Raw genomic sequence first — 11,906 nt, forward strand, 5'->3', positions numbered from 1 at the left:
GAAGAAGAGACATCCAATCTATATACCAAATCAGGACCGGTACCCTGGTACCTCACCCGACGCAAAGCCAGCTGGGGTTCAGTGTTCTCCCACAGATAATATTCGCCAGGAAGCCAAGGGGATTTGGCCAAGACGCCAATCAGCGATGCCTCCAATGCAGAACGCCGTGCGATGTGTTTGTGTGTGTGTGTGTGTATGTGTGTCATGTCGTGGCAATAACAGTGGAAGGACAGACAAGAAGAGAAAGTGTTGGTTGGTTGGCCTTCACGCGAGGGCTTCAGTTGAAGTCGACCGTGCTGGTGTCCGACGGCCTCGCACCGCTCCTCTCCTCTCTCCTCCGCCTCCTCCTGTCGGCCGCCGCCGACTCCGACGGCGCCACGGGCTCGGCTTGGCTTTCGGGCGGTCCGATCGACGACGGACTCATGCCGCTCCAGGTCCCGTGACTATGGAGACTGGTGACGGTCTGGCCCCCCACCGACAGGAGGCCGACCGGGGTCCTGGGCGGCCCAGGCGGCATGCCGCCGGGCGGCGGGGGAGGTGGCGGTCCTCCCGGTGCCTGAACGGGGGGCTGTCCTGCGCCGTAGGCTGGCGGGGGCGGCCCGGGCGGTGGCGGGGGGTTGTTCCCGTAGTAGCCGCCGTCCTGGCCGCTGGGGCCGGGCGCCGGTCGGGACCTACCACCCGCGAAGCGCGGGTTGGGCGTAGGAAGCGGCGCGCTGGGGTTGTTGACATCGACGGCCCGCTCGGCGGCCTCCTCGGCCCTGCGCATGCTCGAGTCGCGCCGGTAGGTTTGCCGGCTGTTGGGCGACAGCTCGCTGACCGAATTGCTGCTGATGGAGTCGGTCCGCTGCCGCCTGCTGCGCGACGAGGCTGCCTGCGCCGCCTCCCCGGGCGGGATGCGCCGGAGCGTCACGTTGTGACGGTCGGGGTCCACCTTGACTTTGATGCTGGTCGAGGCCTGCGATCCGCCGCCATAGCGCCGCGCCTCGTGGGATGCCAACCGGCTCGCGCTTGCCACGGCATCGGCCGCGGCCGCCTCGCTCTCCCGACGTCGCCGCGAGTTCCTCCTGCCCGGGCCTCCGCTCGCTGATTGGTACGCGTCATCGGCAGACTCGTGCCCCGAGGCGTACGGGCCTTCGCGTCTCGAGCGCGACATGGATCTCCTTGGCCCGCCTGTTGCAGGCGTCATGGTCGGCTGACCATTGCGCGAGCCTCCTGGCGCCGCCCCGTACCCCGTCGTTGGCCTCGGCTCGACCGACGATTCCGTCATGCTGGTCACCTCGGAGAGCGCCGAGGGTGCCGGCCTGGCCGGGGCCCGCCGCGAGTTGCGTCTGCTTGGGGAGTCGTCGTTGGTGTACCGCCGGGACCGGTCGCCCACCCGGCTCTCCTCGTCGTCGTACTTTGGCCGCTCTTCCTCCTTTCCTTTGCCCTTGAACTTGCCAGCAAGCCAGCCGAGGCCCAGTCCTGCCATAATGCCGCCGCCTGCTGCATCCGCCGTGGTCACGCCGCCGCTCTTGCGCCGCGGTGGTGCGCTCCGCCTCGAGGGGCTGTCGTCGCGGAACGAGGAGTAGTCCGAGTATACCAGGCTGTCGGCTTCGGGGCGTGAGTAGTTCCTTCGGTGTGACTGGGGTGGCGTGACGGGCCTTCCGTTGGACGCCCCTGGGCGTCCGGCAGCCGCGCTCATGGCCGCCGCAGCAGTGGCGGGGTGGTTGCCGCCGGGGCCTGGCAGGAGTGGAGACCTGGGCCGGGCAGTGACATCGGTTGTCGCATCCGTGTAGTCGCTGACGACGGTGCCGCCTCCTCTCCTCGAGCCGCGTCGCCGGTCGTCGTAGCGGCTTGGTGTTTCCGTCGAGACTGCCGAGTACGCCGTTTCGTCGCGCCTGTCTCTGGTGTCATCCTTTTTCTTTGCAAACTTGGCTCCCAGTGCGCCGGCCCCAAACATGGCCGTGAGGCCGGCCATCTTCTTCATGAAGCCGCCCCCCTTTTCTTCTTCCTTCTTGCTGGGGTTTTTGTTGTTGGCCCTGCTCGAGCGCTTTTCCTCGTCATAGTCCAGGTAGGTGCTGGGCGGTGATCCACGCCTCGAGGCAACGACCTCTGAAGGGCCTCCGCTGCGGCTTCGCATGCGCGACCTAGACCGGGACCGATTCCTGCTCATAGACCGCTCCCGCTTCTTGCGTTTCCAAAAGGCCATTGCGCCAGCACCGGCCGCCAGAGGACCGAGCCACTTGAGACCACCGCCACCGGAATCCCCACGTCCCGTACGATCCGTCCGCTCCGTATTCTCGGTATAATCCGTTTCGGTAATGTCGGTGCGGGTTACACGGCTCCGGCCAGCCTCTGACCGGGCACCACTGTAGTACTCCTCCCGCTGGCCGGCGTGGCGGTAGTTGAGGATGAAGTAGAGCAACACGAGTAGCCCCACCCAGACGGCGTAGAGGATGAAGGTGTACTTGGGCGAGCCGTAGAGGGTGAGCCCGAGCGGAACCTGCACAATTCCCAGAAGAGCGACGGCGCGACCATTCCACTGATGAATGGTGATACGAAACGATCGAGCCTTCCGGATGTTCCGGATGAAGCGGCCGCCAATGGCCTGCAGCATCAGCAAGGTATAAATGGCCACGCCGATGCCATGGTGGGGATTGGTCAGGCTGCGGTTGGGCCCGACGGCGAACCAGCCGAGGATGAAGGAAACAGTGGCAAGCCCAACGGCCACCACGTTGAGATAGGCGTGGTAGCGGATGGCGTAGCCCGAAGGCGCAGTGTAGAATCGGGCAGTCATGACGGCGGCCGGGATGAGGAACAAGAAGGCCATGGTGGCCAGGATCCCGTGGCCCATGACGAGCGTGTGGTACTGCGGCATTGTGGAGAAGCGGTTTCCCATCCCTGGAGGCTTGTGGTCAGCAGGCTGTATGTACGCTAGCCTCGGGCAGCAATGCGCTCTCACCATTGTACTGCATCATGTCAAAGTTCAGCGGCACCAGCGGCGGGAGCAGGAACGTGTTCTTCTCATAGTCCCACGTGCCGTCCCCGACGTTCAGGCGGTCCGACGCGTACGTCGCCGTCCCCGGCGGAGAGAGCTCTGCCGGCGCCATGGTGGCGCGAGAGCCGCGGTTTACGGCAGCTCAGGCGCAGGATCAAGGGGCTGAACCCCGTCTTTGAGGAGTGTGGAACCGGCCTTTGTGTGGAGGGCCGATGTAGTAGCAGAGTCGTCTTTGTCGGGGGGGCGGAATGTATCGATCGATCGAAGCTCTCTGGTGGGCAGACGGGTGGAATGTGTGGGAGAGACTGCAAAAAAAGTACACAGGGCCTAGTGCGGGGAGGAGGCAGAGAACAATGCCTTGGTCGTCTGGCTCTCCGTTGCTGCGGCCCGGGGTTTGTTTCTGTTTCTGTTTGGGTTTTGGCGGCCCAACGGCAGCTGCAGTTCGGGTGGCTGCGGGCGGGCTGCGTTGCTGCTCGATGTTTTGCCTCGTTGCCTGCCTCGTTGCTTGCCTGCCTGCCGCCCCAGGTGACGTTATTGTTTACCTGGACGGCCTGCCGAATTGCCAAATAGAAAATCGACCTTGTCTCGAGCGCCTGTGGATGCAACCTGCAACTCTCAATCGTTGACACCGCCCGAGAAAACGCAGACAAAGGATGGCAGAACGCTGTATGCGGGCGATATAATCGACTCTGCAGACCGCCAGTATGACGGACAAGAAAAAAAAAGACCCTTGCGGAGAAAATGCTCTAGTTGAGTTGGTCACTTTGACGGCTGGCCCAGAGCTCCTCGCTGCCGTTGGTGGGGGAACCAGCCCCAGCCTCTTTAGTGGACGGCTTTGGCTGGGGCTGCCCCTGGTTGGGTATCCGCCCTCGCGCTTGTCAAGCGCGGATCCACGTAACCTCGTTCGTTGCCCGGCGCCACTTGATTGGCTCCGCGCTGGGGCCAGCTGCGTGCCGTTGGGCAGGGCACTCTGGCCCTTAGCCTGTGCATTCGCGCCTGGCCCCTCAATTCCCACCTGACGACTGATGCCGTGAAATGGGTGCGCTGGCAGTCTCTTCCTCGCCAATCCGGGCGGCGTGCTGCAGGCAAGGCAACACGCCATTGACATGAGTGAGGGGTAGTTAGGGGGACAAGTAGGAAAAGAAAACAAAAGTGGATTTCACTCGTATACTGCTACTAATGCAGTGCCTCCAAAACAATTAATTCCCTGTCCATTTATTACCAGGACCAGTCCTCCCACGCCTGTCGTTCGTTACCTTGCATCTCAGAACAAAAGTCTCCGCTGCCTGGAAGCAGGGCTGCGACTCAACCCTTCTGTGCTGATCATCCTTGCTCAATTCTCCTCGGCCGTCTCAGTCTCCTTGTCCTCGGTCGCCACAGTCTTCTTGTCCTCCTCAGCCGCCTTGTCTTCCTCAGCCTCAGTGGACTTGGCCGCGTCGGCCGCCTCATCAGACTCCTGGACCACCTCTGAAGGCTCGACCAGGTCGTTGTCCTCCAGAGGCTCGGGCTTGGCATGGAGAAAGGACTCCTCCGACTCCTCGGGCTCCAGCGAGGGTTCAAGGAATTTGCGAGTGACGTTCGCGGCATTGCAGGTCGGGTTCTGCGGGGGGTGCGAGGTCGACCACGTGAGGGCGTGGTAGTAGTAGCTGCCGATGTAAGTCCAGCAGACATACCTGTTGAGTTGTTGTTGAGCCTTGGTCAGCCACACGTGTCAAGCATTGGCAATGGACATGAGAGAAAGGAGCACGAGAGCAAAGGACAGGCCGACTACGTACCAGTTGTACATCTTGCGAGCCTCATCCACGCGAATCGCCTTGGTCTGATCGTCGGGCTCGTGGACGCCATCGTCACCATAGGCGACCAGGAACATCTTGTCGTCCTCATCGAAGCCGATGGGGGTGTCGGAGTAGCCGGGCTTGAACATGGGGATGGCCACGTCAGACCACGCAACGTAGCTCAGTGACATGGATGATGGCAGCGTTGTCGGCATGCCGTTGAGCTTGGTCGGCAGCTCCCAGATGAGCGGGCCGGCGATGGGCTCCGAGTCGCCCGTGGTGTTGTGGGTGAAGGTGGTGCTGGGAGGCGATGGGCTGTCGTTGGAGACGCAGAGGCCCTCGATACCAGCACCGGCGTGACAAGCGCCGAGGATCCACCCGACGACCGTGGAGTTGGAGCTCTCCGACACGACAATGTTGAAAGGCTCAGACTTGGTGAAGACCTTGTCGCGAGGCGGGGCAGCCGCAGGGGGAGGCATGCCCGTCAGGGGCTGAGCAATGGCGGACGTGCCGGCCAGAGCGACGACAGACGAGAAAAGAGCCTGAGACTTCATTGTTGCGGCTGGTGATTGCTCCCGAAGAGAACTGGAAAAGTGGTATTGTGGGATGTGGGTGTTGGCACGGAAGAACGGATAAGAGCAAAGCGAGCAAGCAAGAATGTGAAGCCTGTTGGTGATGTTGGTGATGTTGGTAGAAGAAGCGTCCAAAGATGATGTGCTGATGTTGTGTCGGGAATCAAGACGAGGACCGGGAGGCCAGAGGGGAGACAGGATTAAATAGAGTCGGCAAGTTTGGGTTGCTGCCATGATTCAACCGTTGAGCGTTCTCTTGAACGGCAGGAGCTGCCCCGTGGCCCAACATCTACACGATCTGGGGCAGGAGGAAGGTGCCTGGGAAGGTGCCTGGGCTGCTCGTGGTGGTGGGTCATGGCAGGCGTGCGCTGCGCATCCACCGTGCTAAAGATCTGTTCCTGCTGCAATGCATGATGTCTTCGGTCACCACTCTTGCTCTGGTCGTCTCTCGGACGCACCTTCTGAGACGCTTTGGCTATACGACGTCGACATGTGCTACTGCTCAATATACCAGAAAGGCAGGCTTGCCTTTCATCGCCGGCTGTTTCTCGCCCCTTCCGTCCCCGGCTCTCATGGCCGAGGTATCAACCACCTGTACTCCCGGAAGCAGCGCCCTGTTCGCTCTTCATACCTTGTCTCCTGCCCTTCATGACACCATGGGTCCAACACTCGATCCATTTCCGCCCCTTCCCCAATCATGTTCAATAGGGTCGGAAGTCCTGGAAGGCAATCACAGGAACTCCGCAATCATATGTGACCAACCCAAAGGGAAAAGGGAAAGCGCCACTAGCGGACGTAGGTTGAGGGGTGGTAGTTTGGAATCAGGGGTGTACGAAAGCAGAATTGGAAATACACTCATCAAGTCATCTATGCGTGCGCCCGGATCTTCCTGCTTCACTCTCCAGTGTTCACTCTCCGGCGTTCACTCTCCAGTGTTGATAAAGTACCATGTGTCCGTCTTGATGAAGCTCTCAACGCCCTCCCGTTGCCGGACGGTGGCGTATGATCTCCATCTATTATGTTTGGGTTAGCCATCTGCGCGATACGTCGGCTGGGACGGAAGGACAGAAAAAAAAAGAAGAGTAGAAACTCACCCAAAGCTGTCGAGAACCTCGGCAACCCGCAGAGTTAGGACCCGCGCCTGGAGCACATTCTCCCCAAACTCGGCTCTCCACATGGACCGCTTCAGCTTGAACTCGTACCCGGCCTCGACCGAGCCCGCCGTGAGCCCCGGGTCCGTCTCCCTCTGCCCGCGCGCCAGCAGGCCGAGCCCCTGCAGCTCGCGTCTCATGGTCCCGATCATGGTCCCCTCGCCATCGCCGTCGCCGCAGCCCCCAAGGAAGCGCAGGCGGTCGCCGCTGGTCAGCGCGATGGCCATCCACCTCGGCTGCGGGCCCGCCGGCGGCTCCGGCTCCGGCTCCGGCTCGCCGCCCCTGGGCTGCCGGAAGATGAGGGTGTCCTTGCTGGCCACGTCGCGGGCCTGCGACAGCGACGCGTCGAGCAGCCAGCCCAGCGAGTGCAGGTAGGCCAGCAGGTTGCGGACCAGCACGCGGGCGCCGAGCCCGGCGGCCTCGCCCGTGCTGCCAAAGGGCCGCCCGCCCAGCTTGTACTCGTAGGCCGCCGTGCCGACGTGGTAGGTCTCGCCCTGGATGCCGTCGGGCCACGATGCCCGGATGACCTGGGCGGCCCCCTCGCGGCACACGGGCTCGGGGAACTGGAAGAAGCGCAGCTTGTCCGACGCGTAGAAGGCGATGGCGGCGAAGGAGGCGCGTGGGAGGATGTCGGCAGGGGGTGCGGCTTTGGCGGTGGTTATGGTTGGGGATGACATGGTGGTGGTTGTTGAATTTCTATTGGATATTCTCTGTGATAGGCGTAAAGATGATGTTTTTTTCTTTTTCGAATGCAATTTCACAACGTGGATGTGTGCGCGTTTATATCACGTCCAAGCTGCTACCAAAACATGTCGGGCGTAGACCTACATGTAAATACAAGGCGGGCTTGGATCCTTCCAATCCTACACCCATCTCTGAAAACTGTGCGCATCGTATGCTACAATCTCACAGCCTCGCCCTCGGTGCAGACCGAGAGGCTCAGCGCCCACATGCTCAGCCCCTGACAGTGAGTGGTGGGACTTGCAGCTGCCATGGAGGCTCTTGCGTCAATAATTCAGCCCAGCCTCGTATTAGTCGTATTGGTACTTCCTCGCGTTAAATACGCGCATTCGTACTGGCGCATCGACGGGGAGCAGCATGCCAAATCGGCTGCATCTTCTCAACAACCCTTTGCATTTCCAATTACCTTCGGTTCCTTGCATCAGTCCCGGATCTGGTCTGGCTGCCGATTAGCGGGCGCGCCGTGCTTGCTACTCGCCGCGCCAATTCATTTGCGGTTCGGTCATCCAACAAATAAACGAACATACCAGACATCCCATGCAGGAACCCATGCAGGAACCCGGGACAGCACCGTGGGATCTGGGCATCAGCGACGCCGATTTCGAGAAGCTCACGGCCGGCTTCGCGCCCAAGGACATGGACGACCGGTGGAGGGGCTCGGATCCGGACGGCAACATCTCCATCCGGATCATTCAACTACTACATCCTGAAGGCGCTGTACGTGCTTCACCTGAAGCGAGGCGAGGACGATGGCGGCGCCAGGATTTGGCTCCATCACGTGGGGAGCAGAAATGGGATCGGTGGGTTGATCCCGGAGGAGCAGGCCAAGATGCAAGTCGTGGATAAATTCCAGGGCCTACCTCCAACGCAAGGACGACGGCTCCTTCACGATAGCAGAAAGCATTTGATGCAAAGAAGGAATACTTGTTGCTCTCCTCCCCGCCCCCGGACCACTGACCACCCTGGTGCCACCTGCAGCTCAGGGCTGGCTGCTGATGCTGATTTGATGGGAAAGGGGTTGGGGAGAGCATCTAGGTGGATAGATGCCCGGTAGGTACGTAGGCAGGTAGTAGCAACAAGAGCATGCTGCATACGATCCCGATGCATCCAACACATGGGAAACACATGGAAAAATAGGGGTTCTAGAGGAAGGGAGCTTGTAGTTTGTGAGCTCCGACACCTATAGACATCGAAGCGAGGAGCCTGTAAGTCTTTTGCGCTGAGGTAGTTTAATATCCCATGACCGCGGTGCCCTTGGGCTGACCCAAGCACCGCCAGCCGGTCCCTGTCATCTTCCAGAGAGACCTCACAGAAGGCGGTCATGACCGTGACGCCGAAACAAGAACAAAAAAAAGCATATACCGCCACGCCGCCATCAGCGCCGAGCCCATCATGGCGCCGTGAGCCTCCTCAGACTCGCGCCCAAGATGCTGACCTCCATGGCCACGTGCGCGGCCGCGTGGTCATCGCCGTCGGGCGCCTTTCCGTCGCCGCTGCCGCCCTCCTCGAACGAGGCCACGGCCGCCAGCAGCGGCCGGACGTACCGCTCCTCGACGGCGGCGCGCATGCCGGGGGGCGCGAGGCGGCCGTAGTGGTCGTCCGAGGAGCGGAACAGCAGGATGGCAAAGTTGACCGACTGCAGGATGAAGGGCGCGTTCTGGAGGAAGTACTCGACGAAGCTGTCCCGGTCCATCTCGCGCGCGAACTGCATGTCCGGGAACACGAGGTACTGCAGCTGCTCGACGGCCTCGGGACCCGCGAATGGACTCCTGCTGGTGCTGCTTTTTGAGGCTGTCGCCGCCGCCGCCGCCGCCGCCGCCAGCCCCGCCGTGAGCTCCTCCCTAAGCCAGGTCACGGCGCACGCCTTGAGATTGGAAAACATGCAGTTCTCGAGTAGGTCCTCCAGGATATGGAGCCGGTCCTCGCCATCCGGGTCCGCGTGGAGGACCTGGCCCGCGAGCGTCGACGCTGCGTTGCGTACGCCGAGCGACGGGTGGTACACGGAGCAGAGGGTGAGGAGGTGGTGGTAGGGCATGAAAGCGGATGTGGTAGACTCGCCATCGGACGGCGCGGGTGCCTCTGGCAATATCCGGCCGTTGTGCTGCAGCCACAGCCCCACGGCGACAATGGCCTCGATGGTGACTGGAGTGGCTTGGATTTGAGCGTGGGCGTCGTGCTCGATGTAACGCTGCAGCAGGGCGAAATGGTCGGGGAAGACGCGGATGTCAGGCTTGGCGACGTTAGCGCCAAAGACGGTCGACGAGAATAATGAATAGGCGAGCAGGCAGACGGCACCTCCTGTCGGGAGGTTGATGTCTTGGGCACCCTTCAGGTCATCTGCGTCTGGCAGTGTTCGCCTGTAGATGGGCTCCTTGCACACGGTCGAAATGAATGATGGCGAGTCGGTCTCGAGACCGAGGTCTCGACATAGGGCCTGAGGTACGAGATAACATGGCGCCAGTCAGCAAACATTGAATAGCACGACAGATGCCGGGCTAGGCACTAAAAGGCACTCACCGCGAGCTGACCGACTACGGTATCCCTGGCCAGCAGGTCCTGCTCCTCCTTGAAGGCCTGCAGCGCCGACCTCTTGCCCAGGACAATCCTCTGGGGCGCGTACGACTCGACCAGGCGCTCGGCCCACGAGGGCGGGCGCGCGTTGACGTAGGCCTCGAGGACGCTCAGGACAAAGGGCAGCAGGAGGCGCTCCTGGATGTCGAGCTCGTCGGGCCCGCAGACCTGCTCGGCCTCGGGGTCGGGGGCGTTCTTGGAGGTGTCGCCGTCGGCGTCGGGGTTCGCAACGTTGACGCTGCTCTTGCGGCTCGGCAGGGGCGGCCGGCGGTGGCCCGACAGCGACTGCACCAGGTTGACGGCCGCGGCCGTCATGAGCTGGTGGCCCGGGCGGTAGGCACGCCGGACCGTGACGAGGGTCGAGGCCAGGAAACGCGACGGGTACTTTGTCCTGATGCGCCGGTGCAGGATGGCGAGCATGCCCAACAGGCGGATGAACCTGCTGACGGTGGCGTCATCGTCCTTGCGGCGCTGCCCCTCCTCTACTACCTCCTCCTCCTGCTCCTCCTCCCCCTCGACCGGATGTTCGGCCGCCTCCTCTTCGGCACCGTCGCGGTCCGCGTCTCCGGGGTAGCCCTCGAGCACCTCGAGGCACTTGACGATGACCTCGCGCGGGTTGCCCAGGCGGGCGATGGTCTCGAGGCACGGCTCGCTCCCCGGGATGGGGACGAGGTTGTGCACGAGGTCCCAGCCGACCTCCTGGGTGAGGGCGGCGTCCTGGAGCACCTCGTTGAGCGTGGGCAGCACCTCGGGGCAGAGGAACTTTTCGACGATGGTGAGGTAGGTGAAGTTGTCGGTTGCCGGGGGGCGGGACTCGAGCAGGGCCGATATGGCCTTCCCGGTGTCCGCCGTCGGGGTCGCCTCGGTCGCTGCCATGATGGGGGCGGAGGTTGTGCGGTGGCGGTTGCGCGGCCGGGGGAGGGGGGCTTAATGGGAAAGCGAGAGCGGATGGGGCGATGGTGTTTAGGCGCGCGCGTGATATTGCTGGAAGGGTGGCGGGTGGCGTTGCAGGGGAGAAGAAAGGTCGTTGGGGTCTTGGGTGGGTTCGTCTATTCGTTTAGCGTTGGCGATGATACGCAGTTCTGCCGCACCACGGCTGGGTGGAAGTGGCATGAAAGCTAGGTCGAACCCTAGGCATTGGTGACGCATGCTCGGCCAGGAACGGAAAGCTGTGCAATGCCAGGAACGTGAAGCCCAAGACTCGAGCCAAGCCAGCCGTTGGCTGTGGGAGCTAGCCATCACAACCCCGCAGTTAGCGCCAAGAAGCCCCCGGGGGCCAGAAGCGATCTAACAGGCATGGAAGCCCCACTGCGTGTGTTCCATTTCCGAGCAGGGTGCGAGTTGATTCCATCGTTGAACCAGACATTCGGAAGCAAAGCCAGGAATGGACGCGAGAGGCGAACAGCGACGATTTTTATTTGGTTGGCTTCATGAGCAATGAAAAGCGCTTCTAAAAGGAACTACGTGGAACCCCAACGCCAAACTATCCTGGAAAGAGCTGCATGCGACCTGAGCGCCTTGAGCCTTATGCAAAAGAAAAACAACGCACTGATACAACACACTGATGCGCATGAGCGTCTAGGTAGTTTTATCCCCCTTCGTCTTGCCCCAGCTCATGCGCTTGCTGGTGCGGAGCATCCAGCTCCAGTGCTTGAAGGGATCCTTGACGAGCGCCTGCATCTCGGCCACGTCGTTGTCGCCGGGGCCGACGCTGGTCAGGCCGTGCTCGACGGCCAGGCGCGCGTGCTTGGTGGCGAGCCACGGCTCGCCGACGCCGTTCCACTCGATGGCCGCGTACGTGTGCGCCTCGTACTTGAGCAGGTCCAGGCGCTCCTGGTCGTAGAGCGACACTATGAGCTCGCCCATCTGCGGCGTCGCCCGGGACGCCGTCGTGTAGTCGTGGAACTCCTCGCGGAGCTCCATGATCTGCTTCAGCCGGTTGTCCGACTCCCGGGCCACGTGCTCCACCTGCTGGCACAGGGAGCAGCCGCAGGGGAAGCCCCAGGTCCTGTTCAGCCTCGCGACGCGAGCGGCCTGAGACTGCAAGGGGCTGTAGATGAGTGCAAAACGGCAGTCAGTGAACTTGCTCTCGATCGGATTTACTTTTTACTTATGGGTG

The 11,906-nt window shown here is 62.0% G+C and overlaps 6 protein-coding genes across 6 annotated transcripts in view; 1 reads left to right on the plus strand and 5 right to left on the minus strand.

Moving 5' to 3' along the window:
- Positions 1-277: 277 nt before the first annotated feature.
- Positions 278-3,089, minus strand: GGTG_01941 (hypothetical protein; the record flags this gene model as incomplete). The annotated part of the gene is made up of 2 exons (XM_009219712.1): positions 278-2,880; positions 2,942-3,089. The coding sequence occupies 2 exons, from the start codon at positions 3,087-3,089 to the stop codon at positions 278-280; spliced, it is 2,751 nt and encodes a 916-aa protein (XP_009217976.1).
- Positions 3,090-4,129: 1,040 nt separating this feature from the next.
- Positions 4,130-5,306, minus strand: GGTG_01942 (hypothetical protein; the record flags this gene model as incomplete). Its single annotated transcript, XM_009219713.1, has 2 exons — positions 4,130-4,650; positions 4,753-5,306. The coding sequence occupies 2 exons, from the start codon at positions 5,304-5,306 to the stop codon at positions 4,311-4,313; spliced, it is 894 nt and encodes a 297-aa protein (XP_009217977.1). The 3' UTR covers positions 4,130-4,310.
- Positions 5,307-6,246: 940 nt separating this feature from the next.
- On the minus strand, positions 6,247-7,152 carry GGTG_01943 (hypothetical protein; the record flags this gene model as incomplete). The annotated part of the gene is made up of 2 exons (XM_009219714.1): positions 6,247-6,337; positions 6,419-7,152. 2 exons carry the CDS (start codon positions 7,150-7,152, stop codon positions 6,247-6,249), a joined length of 825 nt encoding a protein of 274 aa, XP_009217978.1.
- A 613-nt stretch (positions 7,153-7,765) lies between these two features.
- Positions 7,766-8,212, plus strand: GGTG_01944 (hypothetical protein; the record flags this gene model as incomplete). The annotated part of the gene is made up of 2 exons (XM_009219715.1): positions 7,766-7,933; positions 8,195-8,212. The coding sequence occupies 2 exons, from the start codon at positions 7,766-7,768 to the stop codon at positions 8,210-8,212; spliced, it is 186 nt and encodes a 61-aa protein (XP_009217979.1).
- Positions 7,989-11,003, minus strand: GGTG_01945 (hypothetical protein). The gene is made up of 2 exons (XM_009219716.1): positions 9,734-11,003; positions 7,989-9,650 (listed from the first exon to the last, which is right to left on the minus strand). The coding sequence occupies exons 1-2, from the start codon at positions 10,661-10,663 to the stop codon at positions 8,607-8,609; spliced, it is 1,974 nt and encodes a 657-aa protein (XP_009217980.1). The 5' UTR covers positions 10,664-11,003; the 3' UTR covers positions 7,989-8,606.
- Positions 11,004-11,178: 175 nt separating this feature from the next.
- Positions 11,179-11,906, minus strand: part of GGTG_01946 (hypothetical protein) — a 2,382-nt gene continuing 1,654 nt past the window's right edge. Inside the window, exon 2 of the mRNA XM_009219717.1 lies at positions 11,179-11,837. Within this exon, the coding sequence (XP_009217981.1) occupies positions 11,366-11,837 (472 nt within the window). The 3' untranslated portion in view covers positions 11,179-11,365. The remainder of the gene's footprint in view (positions 11,838-11,906) is intronic.

Source organism: Gaeumannomyces tritici, assembly GCF_000145635.1.
Source record: "Gaeumannomyces tritici R3-111a-1 unplaced genomic scaffold supercont2.1, whole genome shotgun sequence".
NCBI classification, from domain to species: Eukaryota; Fungi; Ascomycota; class Sordariomycetes; order Magnaporthales; family Magnaporthaceae; genus Gaeumannomyces; species Gaeumannomyces tritici.

Coding starts and splice junctions, on each gene's coding strand:
- GGTG_01945 (XM_009219716.1), bottom strand. CDS start 10,663: ATGGCAGCGACCGAGGCGACCCCGACGGCGGACACCGGGAAGGCCATA. Junction 9,651..9,733: donor CCGTAGTCGGTCAGCTCGCG/GTGAGTGCCTTT, acceptor CTCGTACCTCAG/GCCCTATGTCGAGACCTCGG.